General features: G+C 34.0%; 3 protein-coding genes across 3 annotated transcripts in view; all 3 read left to right on the top strand.

Annotated features, from left to right (window-relative positions):
- The window catches only part of LOC125838689 (uncharacterized), a 99,770-nt gene extending 90,423 nt beyond the window's left edge, over window positions 1–9,347 (top strand). Inside the window, exons 2-9 of the mRNA XM_049517728.1 lie at window positions 4,967–5,123; window positions 6,428–6,572; window positions 6,652–6,820; window positions 7,051–7,321; window positions 7,658–7,923; window positions 8,027–8,242; window positions 8,369–8,471; window positions 8,907–9,347. Coding sequence (XP_049373685.1) covers window positions 4,973–5,123; window positions 6,428–6,572; window positions 6,652–6,820; window positions 7,051–7,321; window positions 7,658–7,923; window positions 8,027–8,242; window positions 8,369–8,471; window positions 8,907–8,968 — 1,383 coding nt within the window. The 5' untranslated portion in view covers window positions 4,967–4,972 and the 3' untranslated portion in view covers window positions 8,969–9,347. The remainder of the gene's footprint in view (window positions 1–4,966; window positions 5,124–6,427; window positions 6,573–6,651; window positions 6,821–7,050; window positions 7,322–7,657; window positions 7,924–8,026; window positions 8,243–8,368; window positions 8,472–8,906) is intronic.
- LOC125838691 (casein kinase 1-like protein 3) overlaps window positions 1–12,401 on the top strand; it is a 509,325-nt gene that overhangs the window by 394,175 nt on the left and 102,749 nt on the right. The gene's annotated exons all lie outside the window — the stretch shown is intronic.
- Window positions 11,448–12,379, top strand: LOC125838702 (stellacyanin). The gene is made up of 2 exons (XM_049517741.1): window positions 11,448–11,707; window positions 11,830–12,379. Exons 1-2 carry the CDS (start codon window positions 11,506–11,508, stop codon window positions 12,228–12,230), a joined length of 603 nt encoding a protein of 200 aa, XP_049373698.1. The 5' UTR covers window positions 11,448–11,505; the 3' UTR covers window positions 12,231–12,379.

The raw sequence follows: 12,401 nt of genomic DNA, 5'->3' as shown, positions 1-12,401 counted from the left end.
GCTTTCTATTTGCAATTGCAGCAGCCCACCCTTTTAATTCCCCAAACCCAATAAAATTAATAACAACAACAACGTACAACAACCAACACCAATACCCAACTGACCAACAACCCAACAACCCAACTCCCTCAATTCCCAGCCAATTCCCCTGACCCGACCCAAGTCCTTTTCCCCTTTTAATTCCAGCGTGAACATCACAACATACAAGACCCAAAAACAGTCCAAAACGCTAACACAGATCAGCGAGGAACAGAGAGAAGACGCTGCAATTTTGTCGTCTCCCTCCCGTCCTTGTCCGCATTAATATCACAGCAGCAGGCAGCAAGCACGTGATTTCTCCCATTTCCTATTTCGGAATGGGTTGAAATCGCAAGAAAAAAGGTGTCTCACCCGAATCATGAAAGTGTTTTTAAATTTCGAATTGGCCCATTTCTTATCGTTTTCTGTCCGTTTTCCCTCCATCCAGGAACCTTATAATCCCTTATATATATTCTCTTCTTACTTAATGATGATGGGGGAATTTTTTGGAGTTGGAAAATTTTGTGTTGAAGAAAAAATATTGGGAAAAGCTCGGAAGAAAAGCAGAGAGAGGAATACCTAGAGAACAGCTCAAAGTATAATGATAGAACATACGAAACACGTTTGAGAAAAGATAAAAGACAGCTAGTGTCGGTTGGAGGGTCACTCTTCTCTCTCATTTTGTTATCGTTGTCCAGCTTTCGTGAGTCAGAGATTCTGCCCGAATCACTTACTCACTGTTTGTATTTGAGCTTTCTTGTGGTGGAAGGTTGCTCTACTGCTCGTCTTGCCCCAAATCGCTGCATTTAAGAAGATAAACTCTGTTTCAATTCCAACTCTTTAGTGGATGTGTTGTTTTGACAAGTTGTGGTTGTTTGATCGACACACTAGCTTTTCTCTCTTTCTTGACTGCCTTCATTCTCCCTGTTTCATTACTGATTATGTGATAGACAAGTGATTAGAGGGGAGTTAGCATCTCGGTTGTATGAAATGTGAGATGTGCTCTTACGAATGTTGTTGTTCCTATGAGGTTAGTTGGCTAGCATGTTAAATGGTCGGTTTTCGTCCAATGAAATCTCGAGCATATATGTGATGCTGCTGGTTTGTCTCCTGTGTAGTTCTCTATTCATTTTAATTTTTGATGTTGTGCCTTAAGATCCTTGTCGAAATGTTTCGATTTAGCTAAAAATCTCATTGCCTAGATATTAAAAATGGTTCACTCATGTTGTCCGGTTCAAAGCATCCATTAGGAGTATACTTGTTCCTCAGTTTAGTTGGGTTTATCGATGCGATGTCATCTTTTTGAATATTTTGTTTATTTACATTTGCCTATGCTTGTATTCATCTTTGTACTCAACAGTGGAGAGATTTGTACGTTACTAAATTTTTGAGATATTTGGTGAAAGGTAGAGAGATTTGTGTGTTGATGACATAATGGCCTTTGATACAAAAAGGAGTTGTGCTTTTGCAGGTCATGTGGTGTGTGTATATAAAATTCGATATATTTAGATAGTTGCTTTTGTTATGTGCTCTGGTAAGATACGAGTTGCCCCCATATATCCACTATCATACCATAGGAATGAAGATAGTAACAGATCTCTAACGTTGCTTTTGTACAGTGAACGAGATTCCCTAGAATTTTTTATTCGAACTCCGATGCGCCTCTTTGGATTGTCTGTAATAATAATACCTCATCCCACCAATTAGTGAGAATATTATTGATGGGACTGTAGCTTTATGTTTTGTTTCTGCCTAATCACTTTGCTTTTCAACATTTTGAGGAATTACCTCTGTAATTTTCTATTTGCTTCCCAAAATGACTATGAGACTTGTTGTTTGTTGATTTTAACATAAACCAAGTGTAGGATTTTCATGATAATATTTTCTGGCTGACTACCTCTCTCCCCAATATAGATTATGTGGTCATTATTTAAAGCATCTAATAGTTGGGTTTTTCTATTATCGCATTTCAATTTTGAAATGCCTTAATAACTTATATTTTTTTTAGCCATATCTTAATTACTTCTGCATTTCGTATGCTAATTCCTTGCTCTTTTTTTTCATGTGAAATCTTCCCGAGCTCTTCATGAACTCCTATCTTCCTTCCCTTGCATTTCGAGAGAGCCATAAAGGCTCCAAATTCTTTTATCGGCCAGCTATAAAAATTGACGAACAGGTTTCGGAGTTGAAAGAATATGCAGCAGATCGATAAATTGAAAAGATTGGACCAAAGGCCCACTCTTTATTCCAAAGAATTGTATTTTGTTACTTTGGGCCTAAGCCCTTTATCATTTTAATTGTTATTTATGTGTTAGTCTAGGACAGGTGGAAAAATTGGGCCTAAGGCCCAAAGAGAAAATATTTTTAGCATGTTAGAATAGGACAAGTACAAATGATTTTGATGGGCCAAAGGCCCAAAACTGAAATTAGGCCCAAGTATTGGTCCAGGCAGACAGAAAAAACCAAACTTGGGCCCAAGTCTCTTTTCCCTCTTTGCTTTTGTTGTGTTTATTTACTTATCAATATCTGCTACTTAATCTTAATGTTTTAAAAATTCAAAGTCCCCAAGAGACACCCATTTTGAATTAATTACTTAACCAAACTATTCAGCTCATACTTGACCTAATAAATAAATAAATAAGTTTACAAAATAGTTCATTTGGATAATATTTTAATATTTTTTCTTTTTTCTCTTAAAATGGTCCTAACTATAAAAATTGTTCAATTCAAGTTAAGTTAAAATATTTTAGCCAAATAATTAATTGCCGGATAACTGCGTATTAGTGGGCATTTCGAGTGCTTTCAAACCCTTCCTGAAATGCTAATAAGAACCCCGAACCCCTTTTAAGTTTTCATTAGATTTCTGTTTTAGTCTTTTGAAAACAATAGTTTTCTTGATTTTTCTTAAAAATTAAGTGGCGACTCTAAAATCAGTCTAAAATATATTTTCCTAATAAAACAATTACTATACCACCCAAGGGGACGAATAACTTATCCCACTTCTAATTATTAATTTTGAGATAAGTTATCCCGGACTTGCCACCCAAAAAATAAATTAAGTGGCACTATAATTCAATCTCAGGACTATTTGGTGTTATCCTTCACACTAAACGAAAGCTTGCATTAATTTTTGTGTTCGAACGTTGTCGAAGTTTGAAGTACTGTTATTCTAACAAAGGTATCAGATTTATCTTGGGAGGAAAAAATTATGCACTTCAAATATTGTGAGAGGATTAAATTACTTAGGAACATATGACAATGAATTTATTTGTGACTTCGGAATAATTGTTTTTTTTTAAAAAAATAAAATTACTATTTACTTTTTCTATCTATATCAAGATTTGATTTTTATTTTCTGATTAAGAATAATGAACAAGCAGTTTAAGGAATTTAATTTTAAAATTTTATGCTACTATTTTATTTTTGAAGACTAAAATCCTCGTGATTATCTATAATCATTTTGAGTATTAAAATCTTCATCGTTCTACCCGTATAGAACAAATACACTTTAAAGATTAGTTTTTCCTTCTCTTTATGTAGAGAACAAATATTATTTACCCTACTATAGTTAATTGTTGTTAAACAACTCTCTATGCCCAATTGCCTCTCACCATTGAGTCATATAAACCTAACTAACTCAAAATCAGTCCTTAGTTATAAAAGCCAATTATGAACTTAACCCGATAAAACATGGCTACTAGGGTAATTTCTAATGTTAAATCATAATGGAAAAACTAAGTAAATGAATACACACTCGTACCCTTTTAGTTTGATACCCCTTCAGTAATTTATCAAAATGTCAGCATAATGTTAGCGATTCAATCAATCCTTTATTTTATTTTTCTCTTTTTTATTTTATTTTGGGAAAAGTTCAGTCTTCGTTTTCATTTGAAATGTTGTTCTCTATATTTTTTTTTGTTTTTTTTTTTTAAAAAAATAAAATAAAATTTACAAATAAATACAGTAGCTAACTTTTTTAGACTAATAAAATGTAGGAAAATTAAATAATTAGACTAAAATTAGAAGTAATTTAAAAGGTACTAAAATCACTAGCTTATTTATTAAAAACAAAATTAATAAAAAAATATTTTATATACTACTTTTATGCTTTTTATTTTTCCTTTTTTTTCTCTTTTATTTGTTCCTTTTATTTTTAAAATTTTTAATTTTTTTTTTCAATTTCTTTATTTCCTGATCCTTTCCTTTTCTTTGTTTTACGATTACTTTTTTATTCTTTATTATTTTTCATTTTTTTTCCATTCATTTTTTCTCTAATCATAATATTTTTTTACTTTTTCACCATGTTTAATTTCATATATACTGTCATGGTAATTTATTTCACTCACATAACCTTTATTCTCATTTTATTTATGGTACCTCCAGTTTTACTTCACGGATAGTACCTTATTTATTTCATTCATGGTACTTTTCAATTAAATTTATTCTTTTTTATCATTTCAAAGTCAATTTGTTTATCATATCATGTCAATTTGTATAATATATATATATATATATATAATAAAATATTAAAAAGAGATTTATCCACAAATATAAGTTAAACCAGATTAAATATTAGTATATATTATTAATTACATGACGTAAATATTTTCTTTCAAAATACATAGACGTTTCCCTAAATTATTTTATTTTAAAATAGCAAGATTGAAAAAAAAAAAAATAATACATATGTCTGCAAATTTGGCTATATATATAAGCAAATAGTTTGAAAAAATGGCTATCTGTGCAATTCCTAGTACATCAAAATTTGGGCTGCTCATTTGAGTAGCACATGTCCGAAGTTTAGCCCGAAATCCGAATCTATAGGTGAGTGAGTAGTCATTTTCTCTTTTTATTTTTTTAGCTCTCTTTCTCTGTGAATAATAAATATAGTTCTTCCTTGTTCATCTGTTAATAATCCAGATCCATTTCTCTTTGATCTGAGAAAAAAAATAAAATGGAAGCTTTTTACTTTCTGGTGTTTGGGGCATTGTCAGCTGTAGTTGCTGCATTGGAGTTTAGCAAAACGAGCAAAGATCGGATAACTACCACACCTGCTTTCAATTCTTTCAAGAACAATTACATTCTTGTCTATTCTCTCATGATGGGTATTTCTCTTTTTCTTTCAAATCTCTCAATATAATGCATAATGCATTACCCACTTGTAAAAATTCGGCGCTTGATTTGGTAATTTTCATTAAAGATTGCATCTTTTGTTCTGATCCAACAATCCAATGTGATAATGTAGTTTGTTTTCTTGAATTCTTGACTCGGATATTTTTGTTGGGCAGAATTTAGATGTGCCATTCAAAATGATGTTAGTGGTTTCAGAGAACAAGTAATCTGAAATTGGAGTAACAGTCGTTGGGAAAGAAAAAAGGGATTGAATTTAGATGACTTACTCTTGAACATAAAGAATATAAGGTAAAAGCTTTAAGCCATAGATTATAAAAGTATTTGCTTGGATTTTTCTGGTGCTAATACAAGCTACCTTGTAGACATATCTGATGGCACTACTTGTAAATGTAGGAAAGTGAGATGCTGTTAATATGTCAAAGAAAAGCTTTTCCACCTTTACTCTCTGGAAACTTTGATGGTAAAAATAGGCAAGTGTTTTTGTTCAAAGTGACCCAGGATAGGTAAAAGGGCGTGCTTAGTGTATGGAAGGGAAGGGAAGGGGCAGAAGCGATGTGTCCGAGGGAGGGAGTTAGGTTGGGCAGAGTGGGAGGTGGATTAAGTGGGTTAGAGGAGGTGGAAACGGAGAATTACGTGGATGAGAGGAGGGGGTTGATGGTGTGAGTTGGGAAGGAACCACGGGTTTCTTCTGTTTCTCTTTTTTTGAGAATGGCATCATGAAGAAAAAGATAATATAAATTGTGAAATTAAGAAATAAAAGGAAAAAAGAAGCTAGCCATTGATTTAGAGGAACTAATATGATTATACTAAAAGTGCCAATGCCAACAAACTAAAGGTTTTCTTCTTATTTTTGGAGAAGATTTTATTAATAGTTGGGTTATAGAATGACTAAATTTGAAGATTGCATAGATTAAAAATAATATTCTCGCTTTATTGTCTGTAATCTTATGTTTGTTCTACACTCTTTTGTGTCATTTCCCTTTTGCTAACGTATGATAAGAAACTGTTATCTATACTAATTGTTTTTGGTAGTATAATTAGTCAGTGTCTAAGACTATACATTGAAGTGCGAAAATTCCACCAAATAGAGATGTACCTCTGAATATGTGTTCGCTTAATTGCTTATCTATGTAGTACCTCTGTGTGCACATTACAATGCACTGTAGATCATCTAGAGGCTGCAACTTCTATCCCGTGTACATAAAGACTTGACTACTAAATTTTCCTCCTCCATATTGGTTCTCAACTAATATCTGATATCCTTTTCTCGCAATAGCTGGTGATTGGTTGCAGGGTCCTTATGTCTACTACCTTTACACAACATATGGATATGGGAAGGGTGATATTGGCCATCTCTTTATTGCTGGCTTTGGATCTTCCATGCTATTTGGGACAATTGTAGGATCCTTGGCAGACAAACAGTATGCCTGCTATATCTTGATGTTGAATGCTCTTCTTTTTAATTTTGATATGTTACATTCACACTCAAACTTTTTTTAGGGGTCGAAAGCGGGCTTGTGTCACATACTGCATCACTTATATTTTGAGCTGTATTACCAAACATTCTCCTCAGTACAAAATCTTGATGGTGGGCCGTATATTAGGAGGAATTGCCACTTCTCTCCTATTCTCATCCTTCGAGTCTTGGCTTGTTGCAGAGCATAATAAGGTGCTTAAATTATTCTATTATGACTTCAAAGGTTCAAATTGCCTTGGTGTTCTATTAAGATCCTTACCTACGATATCGACACATTCTTCTATTAATTATTACAGTACTATTTTGCGGTTAAGGAGTTTTTTTTTAATAAAAAAGCTTTATTTTCATTCTTGGAAATAAATCAGCAATGTGTTCTTCCTTAACTTTATGTTCTTCCTTGATTTTTGAATCCTATCTTGCAGAGGGCCTTTGATCAACAATGGCTATCATTAACATTCTCAAAAGCAATATTTCTTGGCAATGGTCTTGTGGCTATTTTGGCCGGGCTTTTTGGAAATGTTCTTGTGGACACACTAAATCTGGGTCCTGTTTCTCCTTTTGATGCTGCTTCATGTTTCCTTGCTATTGGTATGGCCATTATACTGTCATCTTGGACTGAGAATTATGGTGATGCTTCAGAAAACAAAGACTTAATTACCCAATTCAAGGGTGCTGCTGTGGCAATTGCTTCTGGTAATTATCAAAGCTTTACCTTTGCTTCCTTCTAACATATTCATCTATGCAGAGAAGTAGATCATATTGAATGTTTTAGTAAAAGAAAAAATGGATTATAATACAAAACGGAGAGCTTTAATTATTCCTCATGTGCATGTTCTTAGTGCTGCAAAATTTCAATACAATGCAGTTTTTCCAAATTATCTGTCCCATCAGCAGTAGGCTATGGTTTTGTTCAAGTTTTTGTGTTATTCGAAGGTTTTCTAAATATAGATATTACAAATGGAATAACTTTTTTTTGCTTTTTAACATATTTGTGAGGCTTCTCTAACAGTTCTTCTCATATGTAATCAGATGAGAAAATCGCATTGTTGGGTGCTATACAGTCACTATTTGAGGGTTCAATGTATACTTTTGTGTTTCTCTGGACTCCTGCTTTGAGCCCTAATTCAGAGGAGATTCCTCATGGCTTCATCTTTGCGACTTTCATGTTATCTTCCATGTTGGGCAGCTCCCTTGCATCTCGATTACTAGCTCGCTCATCTCTCAAAGTCGAAAGTTATATGCAGATTGTTTTTGCAGTATCTGCTGTCTGTCTCTTTATCCCTGTCTTGACAAGTGTAAGGAAGAATCCTAGGGGTTGATTTTATCAAATGTGTAACTGTGCAGGTGTTGTAATTCTATTGTTTCTCACTAACTCCACTTATTTTTCACCTTAAACAGTTCTTGGTGACACCTTCTACTGAAAAAGGTGGAGGCATTACTTTCTCTGGCTGCATTCAGCTTCTTGGTTTTTGTGCATTTGAGGCTTGTGTCGGAGTATTTTGGCCTTCTATAATGAAAATGAGGTCCCAGTACATTCCTGAAGAGGCTAGAAGCACAATCATGAACTTTTTCCGCATTCCTCTCAATATCTTCGTATGCGTTGTGTTGTACAATGTGAGTTATCTTTCCCAATTGTTACACCAACCAAAGTAAGACTGGAGTATCAAATTTCACCAATGAACTGTGGGATCCAAGGAATTGCTCTTTTAATGTTTACTAATCAAATTTTCTCTTATTCAGGTCGACTCATTTCCAATTACTGTTATGTTCGGCATGTGCTCGATATTCCTCTTTCTGGCATCAATCTTGCAGAAACGCCTCTCTGCTGTTGTTGAAAAGTCAAGTAAGAATTGTTTCCCATTAATTTTTCAAGTCCTTACTCCGAGTTTGAGAGAAATGTTAGCCCAATGAATGATTCATCAGTGGAGATACGAGATCATGTGACAAATAGTTAACTCTGTTATGTTAATATAGTTTTGGAGTCCAATATTTTCTTCTGTGGAAAAGCCTCTTGCAGAACTACAAGGTAAGGCTTTGTACAATAGAGCCTTGTGGTCCAGCCCTTCCTTGGACCACGAGCATAGCAGGAGCTTAATGCACCATGCTGCCCCTTTAATATTTTCTCGTCTTCTTCTAAAATGATGGTAATTTGTTCTAGTAGGTTATATCCGTACCCCGAGACTTGTTATAAGGCTCAACTCTGTCTTAGGTGCATTAGGCTAAAAAAATTGATAATTGACACAGATATACTATTTTCGTTTTGTTAATGCATTTGCAGAACCTCAAGATTGGACAACACACAAGGAGAGAGAAATGGAAACTGCACCTCTAAATGCCTGAGTTGATGAAGTTGCTGGGACGCGTTAATTCAGCGAGACCATGCAGCAGAACACAACTATCAGTTTTCTATCAATAGGTAAATAGAGTGCTATTTATGAACTACAATACAACACACCTGTGGTTATTTCTCATCAGAAGGATATGAAGAAGTTACCTTCATTGCAGCATGAAAATAGGGGTGGGTATCCTTCTATCAATATATGAAAGCTGATGCAGAGTTGCTGCTACACTGCATGTTTTCTTGATAATGTAAACGCATATTTGCCATTTTTGGATTTTATTTTAATTAATTCATTTAGTATTAGTTTATCTCTCATATGTTGAGGACAACGTTTTTGCAGTCATATTATATTTACTATGAATAATACTCATTCTTTTTATATCTTAGTATAGTAATATTCCTGGCTAAAATTTTAAGCAAGATAGCCGTTTCATTTACAATAACAACATGCATATTTAGCGTAATCCCTCCGACAAGAATGAACTGTCTCAGAGAGGAGTGGAAAGACGGCTAGAAAGTTTGACGTATAAAGATATAGTGAGTGTGCGTGTGGGGTGTAGGTATACCACTTAGGAGAAAGAACCTCAAGTCAGTTAACCAAACACAAGTAACAAGTTTGTCAGTCCTTCCTCCGATGCTCCCGTTCATTCTTCTTCATTTCATCGACTCTAAAGAGAGGAGCAAGAAAGCAATATCTTGAGGAAAGGTTGGTCAACTGTCCACCTAGTAACGTGACGCATGTTGCTGGTGTGCTTTCTGCTTGCAAGGAAAGAAAGAAGAGTGACATGGTCCAGTTCAAGACTTAGAAAATCAGATGGCCTTTTAGATCTCATTTGTTATTCCAAGTCCGTTAGCAATCATATACGGTGGGTGGATAAGTAGAAGAGGATCTTGTGGCTAAGATTAATTGGCCGAGAAGGTTAGCAAGGTTCCTGCTAAAGATTTTTCACTCTAGTAGAAAGAAGACATGCTCCCCTTAAAAGAAATTAAAGAGAGTAATGAAGAAACTAAGAATAAGATTAAGTAAAGGTTTAGGTGACTTTGTCGACTGAACGAGTTAACAATCTAAGATACTGAATATGAAACCAAAAAGTAGGGCCTTAAAGGCAGACCAAACTTTGCAACTTAACAAAAAAACAATCAATGATGCAGCAAAAAAATAATGGTAATGTGCTTTATTTTAAGATCAAATATATGTTGACTTTCACCTATGTTTAATTAGAACTGGCTCTTTGGGATCCCCAATAATAAAGGGTCTATGTAAAAATGGAACACAACATCCTATTCTTTTTCTTTTGGTTCTTGTGTTGATTGAGATAAGTTTACTCTAACTAAGAAAATAAAATGAAATAAATAATTGCAAGGGCACATGGTGACTTGTTGTATAAAATAAACTAAACTAAAAATATATATATGCATACTGAAAATTAAAACCATTTGGTGGTCTAGTCCTCTCTAATCCCATGTTAAGCTGCATCCAATGTTTCTTTGTCCAACTGTCCATGTGACATTGTTGTTTATATAACAATTGACCCTACACAACCTCAAACTTTGTTCTTTTCCTTCAGATCCTCTTTTGCCCTTTTGACGGTGACCACCTTAATATGCAATTACATATTATAAAAAAATTTAGATACATAAACAAAAATTTTATATAGATTTATCGGTCCAATAAATTAATAATAGTATTAACTAGCTATTATATGATAAATTCTTCAATGTGGTATGAATAAATTTTTCACGTCGAGTATGGATTTTTTTATATTTTAAAAAAATTGAAATCATAATATGAAAATTAATCCTACGTTTTGAAGAATTTGGGAATTGAATCATAATTTGAAGTTGAAATTTTCTACAAACTAAGCGTTGATTTGAATCAAACTCTTAGCCTCCTTGATTTTACGTAACATTCTCAGCAACATCCGGTTTGGTAGGTCGGTTGCCCTCTAGCCAGTGACTAGTCTAGCTATGGAACTAGGTTACACTGCCACGTCGAGGCTCTCTTTCAAAAGTGAGATACCGACTTTCATAAGAGGGAATGATCACTTCATCATGCAGTAGAGTAGTGTTCATCTAACTAGAAATTTCATAAGAGAAGAAAAATCATAGCGTTAGGATCAACATAAACAATCGATTAAAATAATCTAATGAAAAAGCATTTGTTTCCGTTCGTAATTGCAATAAGTTTTCTTTTCCTTATGATACACTAGCTTCCGCATCTTCTCTTTGACACACATCCTTGGCTTTGGAGTGCTTTCTCTCTTTTGTGTTAGCGAAGAAAGGATAAAAACAATCGATCGAATGATTGTTATTCCATTTACCGTTCCTCTATCGAAGTAGACTCCCAAATCCAATGTTCAAACGCCTATCAAGTAGGAGTATTATATTATGGAAAGGATAAAGGGCATTCTAGTAAATATACTCTGTGTTCTACTGTGTGAAACCTATCAGTATTATAGCTACCATTTCTCTCTTCTAATTAGTGACTCAATTTTGACAAAAGGCCAAAAAAAAAAAGCTAAAGAGAAGACAAGCCATGGCTACTCTTAGAATTCCAAGAAAATACCAATCTTTGATCATTCTTTTCCAGTTCTTTCTGTTAATACAAATCCAATTAGTATTGTGTTATCAATACAAAGTTGGAGATTTAAATGCTTGGAATATACCCTCTTCTGCAAATAAAGATGTCTATCTCAAATGGTCCAAGAATCACCTCTTCAAGCTTGGAGATTCAATCTGTAAGTCTCCATTTCTTGCTCAGATCTTCAAGATTTTAGCATTTCTTGATACCCTTTGTAAAAATATTCAACCCCATCAGTCTACTTTCTTGAATTAATTAAAATAAAATAAAATTTTGCAGTGTTTTTGTACCCACCAAGTGAAGATTCAGTAATACAGGTGACAAAACAGAATTACAACAGTTGCAACCTTAAAAATCCACTCTTGTACATGAACAATGGGAATTCTCTGTTTAACATTACAAGACCTGGGGAGTTTTACTTCACAAGTGGAGCAGAAGGGCATTGTGAAAAGTTGCAGAAACTTCATATTTCAATTGGAGGAGGAAATGGAACAAGTTATGATGAAGCAGATTCACCTGCTTTTGCTCCATCACCTTCTTACACTAATGTTTTTGGTTCAATTCCTGTCCAATCTTCTAATTCAACCTCTGCTTCATCTTCTGGGAAAGTGGAAATGTCTGTTTTTGCTGCTGTTGGGTTGCTCTTTCTTTCTCTGTTTATAGGAAGCACTATTCTTTAGAAAACAGGACAAGGCATTTTGGATTTTGGAGATTCCACTCATATCTTTTTGTGTATTGAGGCATTATTTATTTATACTTTTCATGTTGTTAAATTTGTGAAAGAGTTCATTCATGATGATTATGAGTTTCTTGATGGAGCTTACCAATTTGTCTTTGAGCAAAAGTATTGA

The sequence above is a fragment of the Solanum verrucosum genome, unplaced genomic scaffold (genome assembly GCF_900185275.1).
Source record: "Solanum verrucosum unplaced genomic scaffold, falcon-dt-bn FXZP01000182.1, whole genome shotgun sequence".
NCBI classification, from domain to species: domain Eukaryota; kingdom Viridiplantae; phylum Streptophyta; class Magnoliopsida; order Solanales; family Solanaceae; genus Solanum; species Solanum verrucosum.
Note: the sequence above shows the minus strand (reverse complement) of the source record. Positions and strands in the feature narration are given on the sequence as shown.